This window comes from Urocitellus parryii, chromosome 3, assembly GCF_045843805.1.
Source record: "Urocitellus parryii isolate mUroPar1 chromosome 3, mUroPar1.hap1, whole genome shotgun sequence".
NCBI lineage: Eukaryota > Metazoa > Chordata > Mammalia > Rodentia > Sciuridae > Urocitellus > Urocitellus parryii.
In genome coordinates this window covers 22,705,777-22,721,525 of record NC_135533.1, presented here as the reverse complement: position 1 = coordinate 22,721,525, position 15,749 = coordinate 22,705,777, and the positions used below count along the sequence as shown (strand labels likewise).

Here is a 15,749-nt window from a genome sequence, read left to right as displayed (position 1 = left end):
TCTAATACGGCTCACAAAACACCTGGCTTTTCTAGCTCTGTTGTTTTATTAGTATTTACTCATTTTTGCAGTATTACAAATTGAACCCCCTCCCTGCCCCCACCCCCCCAAAAAAGAAATTGAACCCTACCATTGAGCCACGTCCCCAGCCCTTGTGTTTTAAAAACACGATTCATTGTGAGGTATGAAGTGCCACTTCCTAGACCAAGAGAGATGGGGACCATCTGATGTTAATTCCCTGAGGGATGGAAAATAGAAGCCAACCTCATTTATACTGTCTTTATTATTAAAAGAGTACATTTCCAAGTGACAGTGTTTTCTACTAACGAAGTGTCTAAAATTAATTTCCTTATTAATTATCAACATTTTCAGTGTATTTATACAGCACTCCATCTTGCATCAGCAGACCCTCCCTCGAGGCTCTGAGGTAAGCTGTGCCGCCTACCTTTCGTTTTCCTATCAAAGGAGATGACAGACAAGATCTTTTGCAGTTATGCAGATATTTGGCAAATTTATGAAAAATTCAAGAGGCCCATTAATAAGAAGCTCTTTTTATTACAGACATTCATTCTATCTAAGTGTGGAAGAGAAAAGTTTGGAGGAGAAAAGTTTGGAGGAGAAAAGGAAAGGGAGAATTTCCATATTGCTTCTTTTAGGATGACTGACCCCAAATCAATACAAAATCCCTAAATGTGATTTTAGAAAGTATAAACAGAGGCATTGTATCCTACTGTACACACTTACATGTTAACTAAGTGCCTTATCCAACTATATCTAATTGCATCAGAAAATAGTTTTTTAAAAAATATTAATTTTTTGATTGTAGATTGATACAATATCTTTATTTATTTATTTTTATGTGGTGCTGAGGATCGAACCCAGGGCCCCAGATGTGCCAGGCAAACACTCTACCCCTGAGCCACAACCCCAGCCCAGAAAATAGTTTTTGACTACCTTTTAAAAAGACTAGAAGAAAATCAACTTCATAATTCACTTATTTATAAACACATTTTAATATGTAAAAAGAGTCTTAAAAACTACTAGAGAGCTAATTTTTTAAAAATATTTGAAATTATACATTACTGCCAAATTTTGCTAGATAAGACTAATTTAAAAGAAAAAAAGACAGAGGCTCTCCATTACTCACTGTCTAAAACTTCTTGCTCTACTACTGAAGATGCCAACTTACCCACCTCCTTCAGTGTTGCCTTAATTATTAAACTTGACAAACTTCCTGTCAGCCTTAGGTTCTCTAACATAATACCTTGTTAGCTCACCCAGCAGGAAGCAATCCGCTCCCTCCTCTGAACTCCTAAAGCACTGGCTTACCACTCACAAAGCATCTGTCACTGGACTAGATTAGTTTTATGTACTTTATTCAATGCAGAGTCCAAGATTATTTATCTGTGCACATGAACACATACACTCACAACCTTTATACCTCCCATTGTCTAGTGGAGGAGATGCTAAAAAATATTTGCTGAATGGAATATACTATAAGGATCTACCCTTTGAAAAATCCTAATAGTAAGTTGTTTAATAATGTAAATAATCACGTTCTAATCTGGCTTGAGTTTTTGCACTGCTGATTTTATTTAAACTATACACAATTTGATATATAAACAAATTATGTTTTGTTTTTACTACTCATATGACCGATATTGACTCAGGCAACTGAGAAGTACATAAAGTGGTATTTGGCTTCTGCCTTGTTACAACTTTAAGTTGCAATGAAAGATATGTAACAAAAGTTTTACAATTAGAATCAAGAGAAAGGAACAATTCAACTCTATCAATAGTCCTGTGCAAAGGTAGAGTACAATTGATTAACCGAGTGACTCATTCATTAGACATTTTTTCCATTGCGGCTCTATAATTTAATAACATTATTTGTACTAAGCCTGTAAGAAAAGCCAGTGATTCTGAGCAGCAGTAATCTAAGGTGGGTAAGATTTATAAGGCATGAACTCAGTTGCTAAGAGACAACTCTAAGGCTTTATTTTTCTTCAATATTTCCCTCCTCTGAGGAGAAGTTCTTTTGGCTCAGAATTAGCAGAAAGCGTGAAAAGAGGCACAGTGGTCCTTTGTTAACCTCAATAAGTTCTACGTGTGTATAGTGCACCCTGGTTTATAAAAGCCTTTCACATACATCTCTTCCTTTGACGTAAGAGACAGAATTAAATACCAAATAAAAATGAAGAGCACCCAGTCTATAATGAGTTTGAATGCTTAAGATCAAGGCTATTAGCAAGTATTCAGGAAAAGTAAAAACTAAAGAAGAAAAAAGGAAATGAAATATTCTAGTTTATGCAGAAATAATTAAAGGAAGAAAAATTTTATAAAAATAAAAATAAGCAAAGACTGAATGGAGAAAGTTTGCAAAATTTGGAAAGTGCAAAGAAATGTGAAATGAGATTGAATATAGACTGAAGTAAGAGGTAATGCATCTGGCAGAAGAGTTAGAAGAGACAAATAAAGGGAGAGCCCTGTGGCTTGGGAAGTGTCCCTTAATCAGTCTGCAGCACTGCAGAACAGAAACCCTGTGAGGGTGCTTGAGAACACACAAGAGCCCTGCCGAGCTGGCTGAACAAAATGCCGGCAGGGGTTTCGTCAGGAGCATAATCCACTCATGGATTTGGCAGTGCTGGGGAGCTGGGAAGATACACTCAGGCACCTATAGAACAAAAGAAATGTTGGAAGTTCAAAATAATTCTGAGTTTTCTAGCTATGGTTGTACATCAGTGTTCAGGTTTCTATGAGGAGTCAGAAGTATAGGAACAAAAAATAATCTTTATGTAGGAGTAAAATATCAGTTTCTGAAGAATTCAGCAGATGATTTGGGAGAAGATCAGAGATATTTGGTTCTTGATCGAATTCTTGATTTGTGATTAATTCTTGATTTGCTCACTGGTAAGAAAAGATTAAAGACCCATCCATTTAGCCTTGAAATAGGAAATGCTCATTCATTCCTGGGTCTACTTCCTCTGACTGCAGAGCTTAAAAACATTCTGTAGATGAGAACTCCTAACTCTTACTTGGGCTCTAAAGTCTGTCCTGTGTTTTCTTACCCAGGACTCCTCATCTTTTCCACCTCACGCCACAAATAGCAATGATAATATTTGGACAAAACGCTGGGGTTTGGGCTGCCCCAGGCTCTGCTGGCTTCAAAGGATGATGGGTTCTGGGTCTTGGTACATAACCACAGGTGCTGCACACCAGGTAGAAGACCTCCTCTGAACAGAGAAGTCAGTTACAAAAATGTACAGAACAGAATACCAACATTACAATAAAATCTCTCCCCTAAGTGGACTTTAAAATAGATTCTAAATTTGAAACACACACACACACACACACACACACACACACACACACAATCAAGTCCTAGAATAAGATTTCTCTCCCACACTAACTTTAAAATATTTTGAGCTTTAAAGCACTGAGGCATGCTTTGGCCCTTCCAAAAACTATTATGAAACTAGTTTGGGAGACTCTTGTTTCCAGGAAGATGGGTAGATATACTTTACTCCTCCAGCTGAGTACAACAAAAAATGCTAGAAAACTCATAGAATAGGAGAAAATATCCACAATGATTATATTTCTGTAAATAAAAATAAAATGAAAATAATAATAATCAATAGTAATAAAGGGAGAAAATACAATGATTATATTTTATAAATAAAAATAAACTGAAAATAATCAGTTTACTTTTCCAATTTTGATTATTCAATTTACCATGTAACCACAGTGATCAAGACTGGGTGGTAATGGTAGAGGGACAGACATACTGATCAAGGGAATAGAACAGAGTAAGAGTCTAATATCCAGAATAAATAAAAGAACTCTTGTAATACAAAGAAAAATAACCCAATTTTAAAACAGGCAAATGATTTGAATAGACATTTCTCCACAGGAGATATAAAAATTCCAACAAGCACATAAAAAAGGTGCTCAACATCATTAGTCATTAGGAACACACAAATTAAAACCATAATGAGATACTACTTCACACCCACAACGATGGCTATAATCAAAATGATGGACAATAACAAGCATTAGTGAGAATGTGGAGAAAACAGAGCCTTCCTGCATTGCTGATGGGAATGTAAACTGTGGCTGCTTTGAAAAAATAGTTTGGCAGTTTCTCTGAAAATTAAACATAGAGTACCATATGACCAGCAATTCAGCACCTAGGCATATACTCAAGAGAACTGAAAACACATGTTCACACAAAAACTTGTATACATTGATGTTCAAAGCAGCACTTTGGCCAGAAAATGTAAATAATCCCAATGTCCATCAACTAATGAGTAGATAAACAAACACAGAATAGATGTATAACAGAATACTATTTGGCAATAAAAAGGAATGAAGTATTGACACCTGCTATAGCACAGATGAATCTTGACAACACTATACTAAGTGAGAGAAGACAGACACAAAGGCTATATATTTATTATATGATTTCATTTTTATGAAATTTTCAGAGTAGACAAGTCCATGGATATAGAAAACATGTTAAAGGTTACTCAACAAAGTAAAGATGTTAATTCTTTCCAAATTGATGAACAACTCCTATCAAAATCGCAGCAAATTTTAAATAAGGTTATCACAAAATTTGTCTGAAAAGAAACTGGAATAGCTAATTTTGTAAAGAAAAATAATCAGCATAACCAATTTTAATTAATCCAGTTTACCATGTAGCTACAGTAATCAAGACTGGGCGATAATGGTAGAGGGACAAATACACTGATCAAGGGAACAGAGCAGAGACCCAGCAACAGAACCACACATTTATGCCCAACTGACTTTTGACAAAAATGAACATGTAATTCAATGGAGGAAAAGTAACCGTTTAAACAAACAATGCTGAACCAACTGTATACCCATAAGCAAAAAAAGTTAATCTTGATTAAGTCACACACCTTCTATAAAAATCACCCTCAAATGTATCATGGACTTAAATGTAAAATTTAAAACTAGAGAGTTTTTAGAAAAAAATCATTGAGATAGGCAAAGAGTTCTTACAGTTGATAACAGAATCATGATCCATAAAAGGAAAAACTGAAAAATTGGTCCTCATCAAAATTTAAAACTTTTGCTAGATGCAGTGGTTCATGCCTGCAATTCCAGTTACTGAGGAGGCTGGGATAGGAGCAATGTGAGTTTGAGGCCAGCCTTGTCAACCTAAAGACCTTGTCTGAAAAAAATAAAAAGAGTTACTTATACTGCTCCTATCCCAGCCTCCTAAGTAACTTGAGATATATAAGAAACTCTCAAAATTCAACAGCAAAAAGCCCAACAATTCAATTAGTACAGGCAAAAGACATGAACAGACATCTTACCAAAGATATACAAAAGGCAAATAAGCAAATGCAATGTTCATTATCAGCAATTAGGGAAAGTAAAATTGCAATACATTACTACACACCTATCAGAATGGCTATCAGAGATAATGAACCACTTAACCAATGTGGTGGGAACATCAAATAGTACAATGACTTTGGAAAACAGTACAGCAATTTCTTATACCACACAAATAAACTACCATGTGACTCAGCAATTGTACTCCTGGGCAATTATGAAGACTTATGATCACTCAAAATATCTACATAAGCCAGGCAAGGAGGTGCACACCTGTAATCCCAGTTACTAGGGAGGCTGAGGCAGGAGGATGATAAGTTTGAGGCCAGCCTCACCAACTTAGCAAGACTCTGTGTGGAAATAAAAAATAAAAAGAGCTGGGGATGTAGCTCAGTGGTGCAGCACCCCTGGATTCAATCCCCACGACTGCAGTAAATAAATAAATAAATCTGAATGAATGTTTATAGTACTTTCATCTGTAACAGCTCTAAAGTGGTAACAATGCAGATGGTCTTCAACAGGTAAATACCAGCCACTAATACAAAGGAATAAACTATCAACACATGTAATAACCTGGATGAATCTTAAGAATTATGCTGAGGAAAAAAATGACAATCCAAAGGTTACATACTATAGGATCCCATTTATATACTATTTGTGAAACAAAATGATTGAAACAGAGAAAGATTAGTGCCTGTCAGGGGTTAAATATTTGAGTGGGAGTAGAAAGGACAACATAAGGAATCTTGGGGTGATAGAAATGTTGTGTACCTTGACTGACATGTCAATGTCAATATCACAGTTGTGACAATATAGTTTTTTAAGATGTTTCCATATAGGAAACTGGGAAAAGGGTACATGAAATCTCTCTGTATCATTTCTTACAAAATGCATGTGATTCTACAATTATCTCAGAATAAAAAGCTAATTTTAAAAAGTAGTTTAAAACTCTCAAGATATACTAGATATAGATATTTAATATATATTATAAAAACCAACATAAGTATCTCAATATTACAAAAACTGAAATTAATTTCAGGCACTATTAGTGAATCAAATTTTAGTTATGAATTAAGAAACTGAAAAGAAAGAATGGGGTGGCATAAACCCCAGTTTGATTTTCAAGAGAAAAAGAAATTACAAAGGCATAGACGAATCTAAGTATCTTAGATAAATCTCAGTTTTTACAAATTTTAATTTCAAAGCTATAAAGATTTCAAGGACAGTAGTCTTTTAACATCACTTCTGGACTCTCCCATATCTGGTGCTTACCTCCATATCACTTATTTCAGAAGGGTGGGCCACTATTGCAATTAAGGGGGAGGTGGGTACAAGTGAAGGAGCTCAGAGTACAAATAATAGAAGAAACAAGGCTGGGGGAAACACAGGGTGGTGAGACACTACACTAGATTTGGCACCTACTCTCCAGTATTGACTTTCTCACTCTGCTGACAATCCTGGCTTTAGCTTCTATATTGAACTCTGAGTAAACCACAAAATCTCCAGGCCACAATTTCCATCTCCTCTAAAACAGTGATAATATTTTCACCTGCCCATCAAACAGGATATTTGCAAGGATAAATATCTGTATGACAAGGAGATGTTTGAAAGAAAGGTAAAAAGAAACAGTATCTGCATTTGAAACATTTAATTGAAGTCCAGGTTATTTGAGGAAACATGCGCAATAGAAGATATTGATTTTTAAGGAGACTGCAGAAAGAGAAAGACAAAATAAATGAGATCATTTAAACAAGGACAACACCCCCCTTTGCTTTCCTCAGTTGTCTTGAGGTACTGGTGGAAAATTCAGTACTGCTAAAGGTAGAGAGTCCCCCAATCCCCTAGCAAAGCCATCTTAATCAGGTAGATTTTCCACAACAGGATTTAAAGGGTAGAAAAAGAAAAAAACAAACAACCCAAACCTCACAAGACTGCAAATCCACCAGGATCTGGACAGCAGTCCTCATCACGACACTGAAGGATGTGAACAGCAAGGAAATAAGTAGGAAGGTACTTGTAAACCATATTTCACCTGAACTGCAGCACTAATTAAATTTTGTCTGATATTTTAGTTACTCATTCAAGTCTGTCTGCCATCACTTGAATCTAAGCTCTTTCATTGCAAAAACCACAATCCACACTCATCTTTCTATCACCCAAAGTCCACAGTTTCACTTGTACCTTCTGTGTGAACACCGAACAGAACAAGCATGCACGTGGATATTACCACCAGCTTGAAGCAATATATTTAAGGTACTTCAAAACAGAAGATGACCTCCTGATATTTACTTAGCATCAGCACCATAACTTACTGAACAATGGTTTCCATTTCTGGGATTTCATTTTCTCAATTTCTATTATTACTAATGTGGTAATGAAAAATGAGCTAAATTATGTAACTGCAAATTTTTACTGATAATTTGAAAAACAGTTTTCAAAGATAAGTCCTGAGCCCAAAAAGACATCAGGCAAGATAGTGAGAAACTTTTAGCTGTGATTTATACCAGTTTTGATGGGCTGCTTTCTGTCAAAAATTAGCTATTGTATTAAAAAAAAATTCTAACTTTCTAAATCTTTACTCACCAGTGTCCAGTCTTGACTTGACATGCTGATATTTTGGGTTCTGTGGTATCCTTTTAGTCAAATACTACAAAATAAGAAAATCCACAATTAATTGGGTTAATGTAAAGATAAAGGTGGCAAACTCAGGAAAGAATCAGATACTTAAAAATGGAGAAAAATAATAAAATTTCATCGACTTTAAGGATGAAAGCTACTTTAGAGATCTAACCATCCCTACCATATAGAACTCTTTGCTATGGCATTTCTTCAGGTGGAGACAGTTACCTTGTTTCTGTCAAAACACATTTTGTCAAAATAATCTCAGAGCACTATGTGATAAGAATAAAAAAAAAAGCTCTTAGAAATTATCTGGGGGACTAGGATTGTGGCTCAGCAGTAGAGCGCTCGCCTAGCATATGCGAGGCCCTGGGTTCAATCCTCAGCACCACATAAAAATAAATAAATAAAGGTATTGTGTCCAACTACAACTAAAAAATAAATAAATTTAAAAAAAAAGAAAAATAAATTACCTTGGAATTAAAGTCATCACATTATAGTGATGTTTATAGCTACACAATTCCCAATAGCCAAACTATGGAACCAGCCTAGGTGTTCCTCAATGGGTGAATGAATGAAGAAAATGTGGTATATATACACAGAGGAGTTTTATTAAGCCAGAAAGAAGAATGAAATTATGTCATTTGCAGGAAAATGATGGAACTTGAGAACATTATGTTAAGTGAAATTAGCCAAACTTAGAAGGTCAAGAATTGGATGTTTTCTCTCATATGTGGAAGCTAGAGAGGAAAAAGAAAAAGGTGGGAGGGATTTCATGAAAATCAAAGGGTGATCAGTAGAGAAGAGGGACCAGAGGGAGGAAAGAGGGGAATAAAAGGGGAAATACCGGGGAATGATATTGGTCAAATTATATTGTGTGCCCATATGAGTAAACAACAACAAATCCCACCATTATGTACAACTATAACTTACCAATAAAAATATATGGAAAAAGAAAGAAAAAAATAAAAATAATCTTGGGCTGGGGATGTAGCTCAGTGGCACAGTGCTTGCCCAGCATGTGGGAAACCCTTGGTTTCATCCCTGGTACTACAAGAAAAGAAAAAAAAAAAACTTACATTGAGCCAAAATTGATCTCCCTTCAATTTCTTTTTAATCCACTGTTGTAACAGAGTGAATCATCTGCCCCTGCCTCAAGAAACCTGTTAAGATAATGAAAGACAGCTATCCTGCCCCTCTTTTTTAATGTTACTCTTTTTATGAAGGCTTTGGGACACCCTCTAGATTTTATCCACAGATCATCTAAAATATAGCAGGTGGGATCCAGACCTGACCAGATGCTGTCTGGCCAGGGCCTGTGCTGGCAAACTCTGACACTGCTCCTCCAAATCTGGGGCTCCACATGTGTCACTGCCAACAGACTGGCTCTTGTGGCAGCTGAGGCTCATCTCAGGTTCAGGATAAGTTTATGGTTAGCAAAAATGCCTGCCAGGTCTCCCTTTTGCTGTGTTTTGATAGTTAACACTTTGAATCCAAGCACAAGACATTAACCCATATTAAATTCCTGTGGTGAGTGCAAAAGCCATTAAGGAAGGGAAGGATAAAAAAAAAAGGACACTACAAAATATGGCTTTTTTATAGGTCTTTTTCTAGCCTCTAAGTATGAAATCCATATGTTCAGTATAGGTAGCTGTGGAATATGAAATATGAAATTAAAACTGGGTAATATCTTTCCAACTTCATCTTCTGCACATGTGCTTATGGACAGGAATGTCCCCGTAATATCTCCAGTCTTGGAGATGTCTGCCTAGAATGCCTTTCCTCAACTTGTCCTTGGACAAAATTTATTTCCTCTGTAAAGCTGTCCAAAGTGGAATTAGGTACTTTCTTCTCCTATCCCCCAGAGTATCAATACCTGCCTACTGGCTACAACTAGAACTTCTTCCCTACTCTAGGATTTCCTTGAAGGTTTATATTTGCCCAGGACCCAGTACATACTAAGTGTACTTACTGATATTCAGTCAATAAATGAGTATCTGAATAAAGACTGAATTACAGCCAACTATCTGGTTCCTTAGGAGAGAACATTAAAACTTAAAAAAAAAATTACACCACTTGCTTTTGAAAACAATCTATAGTATATCCTATTGGGAGGATTGCAAAATAAATTCCATACTGAGATACCTTTTCAAATGACCTACAAGCATAAAAAAAAAAAGGTAGGATACTTCTATGTCTGAACAAAATATCTGTTGATCAAAGCTGTGGATTTCAGAGACCAAGAATAATTTTTAAAAACTTGTGGGGGGCAACTACAGAGAGTTATCAACTTTTAATTTTGCCAAGTAAGAACACAAAAAACAAAACCAAAGCAAAACCTTACAACTACCATCTGTTATTTTATTTTATTTTTTAAGAATTGTTTATTTTTAAATTTTTAATTTAATTTTTAGCTGATACATAAAAACATAAGCCATCTGCTATTTTTTTTTTCCCTAGTGCTGGGGATCGAACCCAGGGCCTTGCACATGCTAGGCAAGGACTGTACCACAGAGCTACATCCAGACCTGCCATCTGCTATTTTAATGCCTAAAAGGTAGAAAAAAAAATCCTAGAGTAAAAAGTTAAGTTCTGGGCTGGGGCTGTAGCTCAGTGGTAGAGCACTTGCCTAGCATGTGTGAGGCACTGGGTTCGATCCTTAGCACCACATAAAAATAAATAAAATAAAGGTATTCTGTCCATCTATAACTACAAGAAAAAAATTTTTTAAAGTTCAGTTCTTAAGTAATATTAAAAAAACTCATATGACATGGTCTTCATTTTTTGTTTCACACCTGGCAAGTAAAATCTTTATTATGAACAGTTAGCACTGGTCCTCAGATTCTTTTTGCAAGCATTGATCTGTTTCATCCTTAGAAAAAGGTTACTGATCACTTCTCATTATGATCTGCTGTCTATAGGATAAAGTGACTATAACGTCAATTCCAATTCCTTTCCATTTTCCCTAGATGAAATGGAGATGATTCTTAAGTAATAGAAGGAAAATAAACATAAGACTGAAAAGGGAGATTTAGGACAAGTTCCCCAAAGAGAGACAATTTCATGGCAAAATGAAACAAATAGTACAAAGTCAAAGAAAGCAAATTCTAGATTTCAGTTATCTGAAGTTAAGAGACTTTTTTTTTTTGGCACGATATATTTTTATCATTTCTATACTTTATTTCCTGTTTTTACTTTTGTTTTGTTTTTCCCACCAGTTTCCTAGCAAAGCTTCTCTAGAAAAATTCCAGGCCAGTCTCTGCTGAACCAAGGGGATTTGTCCATACCTAAGCCAAAATAGCTAAGAAGTGAGGGTATCTCTGGGGACCAGGTGTGGTGGCGGCAGAATGATGAGGGGAGAGTGTGGACAGCTGCAGCCACTGAGCCCTTCCCGCCCCCGGTTTTCCCTTACATGGACTAATGAGAAATCCATATGCTGCAGGAGAAAAATGTAGCGTTTCTTTTCCATGTTCCCATTTCAGTCCAACTTTTTTTATTGCTGATTTTCTAGTACCAACCACAAAGTAAAGCTATTTGTGCTCCACTGCCAGCACAGTGCGTGTTTACAGTACAGCCATACTTTCTTCTTTAAAATTCTTGCTTTTGGGGTGACTGCTTCTTGACCTACTGACCAACTGGCTTTATTTCGATGACATAAACAGGCTGGAATGGTGGAAAGTGAAAGAGCTGTGAAAAGCAGCTGTTTCAAGGAAGACTATTCATTCCTTCAACAAAGACTTATTGAGCACCAGCCATTCACTTACTGAATGCCCACCAGGAGCAGACCCCTATGCTGAGGACACATTCAGCTGTCACTGACTTCTGGATACACTCATGACAGACAGTGGGGTGAACAAGGAGAGGGAAGCAGGGGTGTGATGGGAGCACAAAAATGGTACCTAATCCAGATTAAGTGTCAAGAACCATTTTCTGAAAGGGTGCCTTCTGTGCTAAACTCTGAGGACCCAAGGTTTTTCAAGGACACAGAGCAGTGGGTGGGAGACAGGGCCTGGCAGAGAGAAAAGCCTGGGCAAGTAAAGAGATAGAGAAGGTATGGACAGCTTTAAGAAAACTAATGGCAACTGGTAGACCTGGAACACTGGGGGTAGTGTGAGGATGAATGACGCTCGAGAGGCAGGCAGGAGCAGATCACAAAGGGCCTTGTATACAGGCTAACAAATTTGGATTTTTATCCTGTGGATCTATGGGTCTTAAACAGGTGCACTTTTGCCCAGGAACATTTGTTAATGTCTAGAGACACTTTGGGTTGTCACAACTGGGTATTGGGGGTTGCTGTTATTATCTTATGGGTAAAGGTCAAGGATACTGCTGAATATTCAATAATGGACAGAACAGCCCTCATAACAAAGAAATAGCCTAAATGTCAACAATGCCAAAGTTAAGAAACCCAAGAGAAGATGATGGGGAATCACTGAAAGTTTAGGGAGCAGTGATGAGATTATATTTCCTTTTTTTTTTTTTTAACAAGCTCTCTGTTAAAAAACTCTGGCAGCAATTTGGAAAATTTGCTTGTAGTCAAGAAGGGAGACAGTCAAGAAAATTAGGTGGGAGGGTATTGTGCTAAGAGGAACTCTGGTCCTGAGAAAGTGGCAGTAGAGATGAACAGAAACCATTTCAAGAAACATTTAAAATGTTGAATCAAAACAATGGTCAATGGCCTGTTGTAACAAAAGGACAGTGGTACCATGCCCCCAAAAAGGGAGTTGAAGAGGAAGCATATATGGAAAAACATGGTATGTGCATAGTGTTGTTCGTCACCCCCCAGTTATTTTGCCCAGCCAGCCGGGCTGCGGCAGTTTAGGGCATGAACAGTACAAGATATCTGTAGGTTATCTAAAATGGAAGTGTCTAGTTGGCTATATGGATCTGGAAATCAGGAGACAGATGTAGTCTATGAAAAAAAAGATATGGGAGTTATCAGCTATAGGCAACTGAAGAAATCATGATAATGGCCAAAACCCACTCTAGAAAAAGTATAAACTGAGAAGAAAAACCCCAACATTGAAGGTTAGGTGGATAAGAGGCAACTTCTGAGACTCAGAAGAGGCCATAAGAAAGTGAGTCATGAAAACTTAAGAAGAGCTGCAGAAAGAAAGGAGGGGTCAACAGGGAACAAAGCTGTCACGTCAGAGAACAAGAGGTCAAGCATGAACAGGTGAACAAGAATGAGGGTCAAGTAAAGAACAACAGAAAGGTGAATTTAGATTTAGCAAAACAGGACATTGTAGATGGCCCTGGTGAAAGCAGTTATGGTAAATTGACAAGGGCAGATGCAAAAACAGCAGGTCCCCTGTATGAGAGGAGAGGAAGGAAAGAAAAGGATGGTAAGTAGACAGATGGTCTTTTTGTTTTTTTCCCCAGTCCAAGAGCTAAGGGATAATCTTTGTTGTTGTTTTCTTTTCTTTAAGACAGAAAGAGAGAGAAATTAATTTGAGAATGTTTATAGGTTAATGAGCAGAGGTTCAGGTAGAAGAGGCAGCTTTGGATATATTTAAAATAAAAAAAAAATTTAAGATAGGTAGTCATAATGAAGTTCATCAAGAAGAATCAGGAAGTTAAGTTGATGTTTGTGGTATTATTACAGGTTCTTTGAGAACAACCGAAAATGTCAAAGACCCTGTAAGGGCTACATCTCTAGGGAGGGTCAAATAATATGTAATATCCTCCTTGTGTACCTTCCTTACCCAGCTACTCCACTTCTTCTGACTCTTGAAACCAAGCACAAGCATGTCTCCTAGGAATTCTCCTTTAAAAGGCCCCAGTCAGAGGGAAATATCTTCCCTGCCTAGATTTTACTTCTCTTTGTTCCATTCACACATCTCGCTCCCTGCATTTCCAACAGGGGCTCAATCTTGTACATCTCTGTACTTCCCACAAAGCCTTGTACTAGTGAAAGAGCAGAAAGTACCTGCCAAATGAAGACCTGAACAACATAAGTGTGCATGCTGGTGCCTATGTAGGTACACAGACATCAGGGGCTCTGGAAATCTGAAAGGAGATGGCTCATACATTGTAGAGTGAGAAGAGAGTTCACAGAAGAGTGGGCACTGAAGCTGTGTTTCAGGGTTGAACTTCTGTGGATAAAAAGATGGGGAAGAAGGATGGAAAAAGCACTCCAAGTGCATTTTTCAAGATAGCCGCAAGAAAATTTCCCATCCTAGTGTGATGTTACCTTCCTCCTATTGAGTAGTGGAACCTATGTTTCCTCTGCAGAATCTGGGTGGGTCTGGGACTGTGATGGAAGTGATATCATGTGACTTCTGAGGCTAGATCATAAAAGAAGTACCGCTTCTACCTGGTTCTCTCAGGACACTTGCTCTTGGAATTCAGTGATCATGTGATAGGAAAGGCCACAGAAAAGCCCATTGCGTGGCCAATAGACAACAATAACACTACCCTTGTGAATGAAGATGTTTTCAAAGTAAGTTAGCTCCAGTTCCCATCTGTCTACAAAACCACATGAGAGATTCCAAGTGAGAACCACCTAGCTGAGCCCAGTGAATTTTCAGAACCATGAGGGATAATAGTAAAATGACGGTTTCTTTTTTAAAATAGGGAAACGGTTCAAAAGAAATCAATATATAATTAGAACATCACTCCACCCTGATTATTCTCTAGCTAAGCTTCTTAGGAATAATAATGTACATTGCATATCTGCCCTTCTCTTTGGTCCATTATAGTGCTGCTCACTGAGGATTCTACCGCAGCTACCCAACATCTGATCCCCTATTTGATGAATATAATGGATACTCTTCAGAGTGTAACTTATTTTTCTATACCACATGACACTGACATATATCCCCACTTTCTTCAGTTTCTACTCCCTTGGCTTTGGCGGTATTCTCTGATTCTCTAATGACATACAGATCATTTCTCTGTCAGCCACTTAATTACTGTGCTCCCCAGGATTCCATCTTCTCAATCAATAGGTTCTCTGTGAGCCAAACACTTAGGCTTATTTCCATTTATAGGCATCTAATGTCTGATTTGTGAACTTTCAGCCTTGACTTCTCTCAGCTTCAGAGATAGATAGATAGATAGATCTCAATCATACATATTCATCCACTTATTTGACAAATATTTATGAAATACTATTGTGTGCAGGTAATGAGACAATGCAGCAGATGAGGTCCCTATCCTATGTTCTTGTAAGTATGCCAGAAAGCAAACTAGTAAATACAATAATTACAGATGACCTATACTGGGCAAAGAGAGCAGACTAAATTAAAGCATTTTATTTCACTCCCACCCAAAACCTTCACTGAAAGGGTATTATTACCTTTCAGTATTATACCCACCCACCCAAAATCAAACAGAGTGGGAGAAGTGACAGCAGTAGAACACTAGATTCTTGAACTCTAGAAAGCAGATCAACAAGTGAAAATGCCTGATGTACTCAAGATAACTGAAGACTAAGAAGGAATAGGGAAAGAAGCCAAGAACAAGTCTTAAAAGGCTGAGAAGTTGACAGACTCAGGCACCTCCAAAAGTGGGGAGTAAAAGAAGTGGCTGAAAGGACTGGTGGAAGCCTATTTGAGAAGCAGCTGGATCTCCAAATCCCTCTCCTCTGTGTGACTGCCCCGTGCCCATCCTAGCAGACATCTATAGATTTATTTCCTGGAAAGGATTTCTGGAGTGGGAGGTCTCCACACAGTAGAAGGCAGAGATATCTTTATTGAAAATGAGAGGAATAAATGAATGGTGCACATTAGTGTTGAGATTTAATCTCTAGGTATAATCCCACCAGG

General features: G+C 37.3%; 1 protein-coding gene across 2 annotated transcripts in view; it reads right to left on the bottom strand.

Annotated features, from left to right (window-relative positions):
• Positions 1-15,749, bottom strand: part of Cep41 (centrosomal protein 41) — a 43,298-nt gene that overhangs the window by 20,494 nt on the left and 7,055 nt on the right. Inside the window, exon 2 of one of the 2 annotated variants that reach the window (XM_026392792.2) lies at positions 7,945-8,008. The exons of the other annotated variant lie outside the window; for it this stretch is intronic. Coding sequence (XP_026248577.1) covers positions 7,945-8,008 — 64 coding nt within the window. The remainder of the gene's footprint in view (positions 1-7,944; positions 8,009-15,749) is intronic. 2 annotated transcript variants of the gene reach the window in all.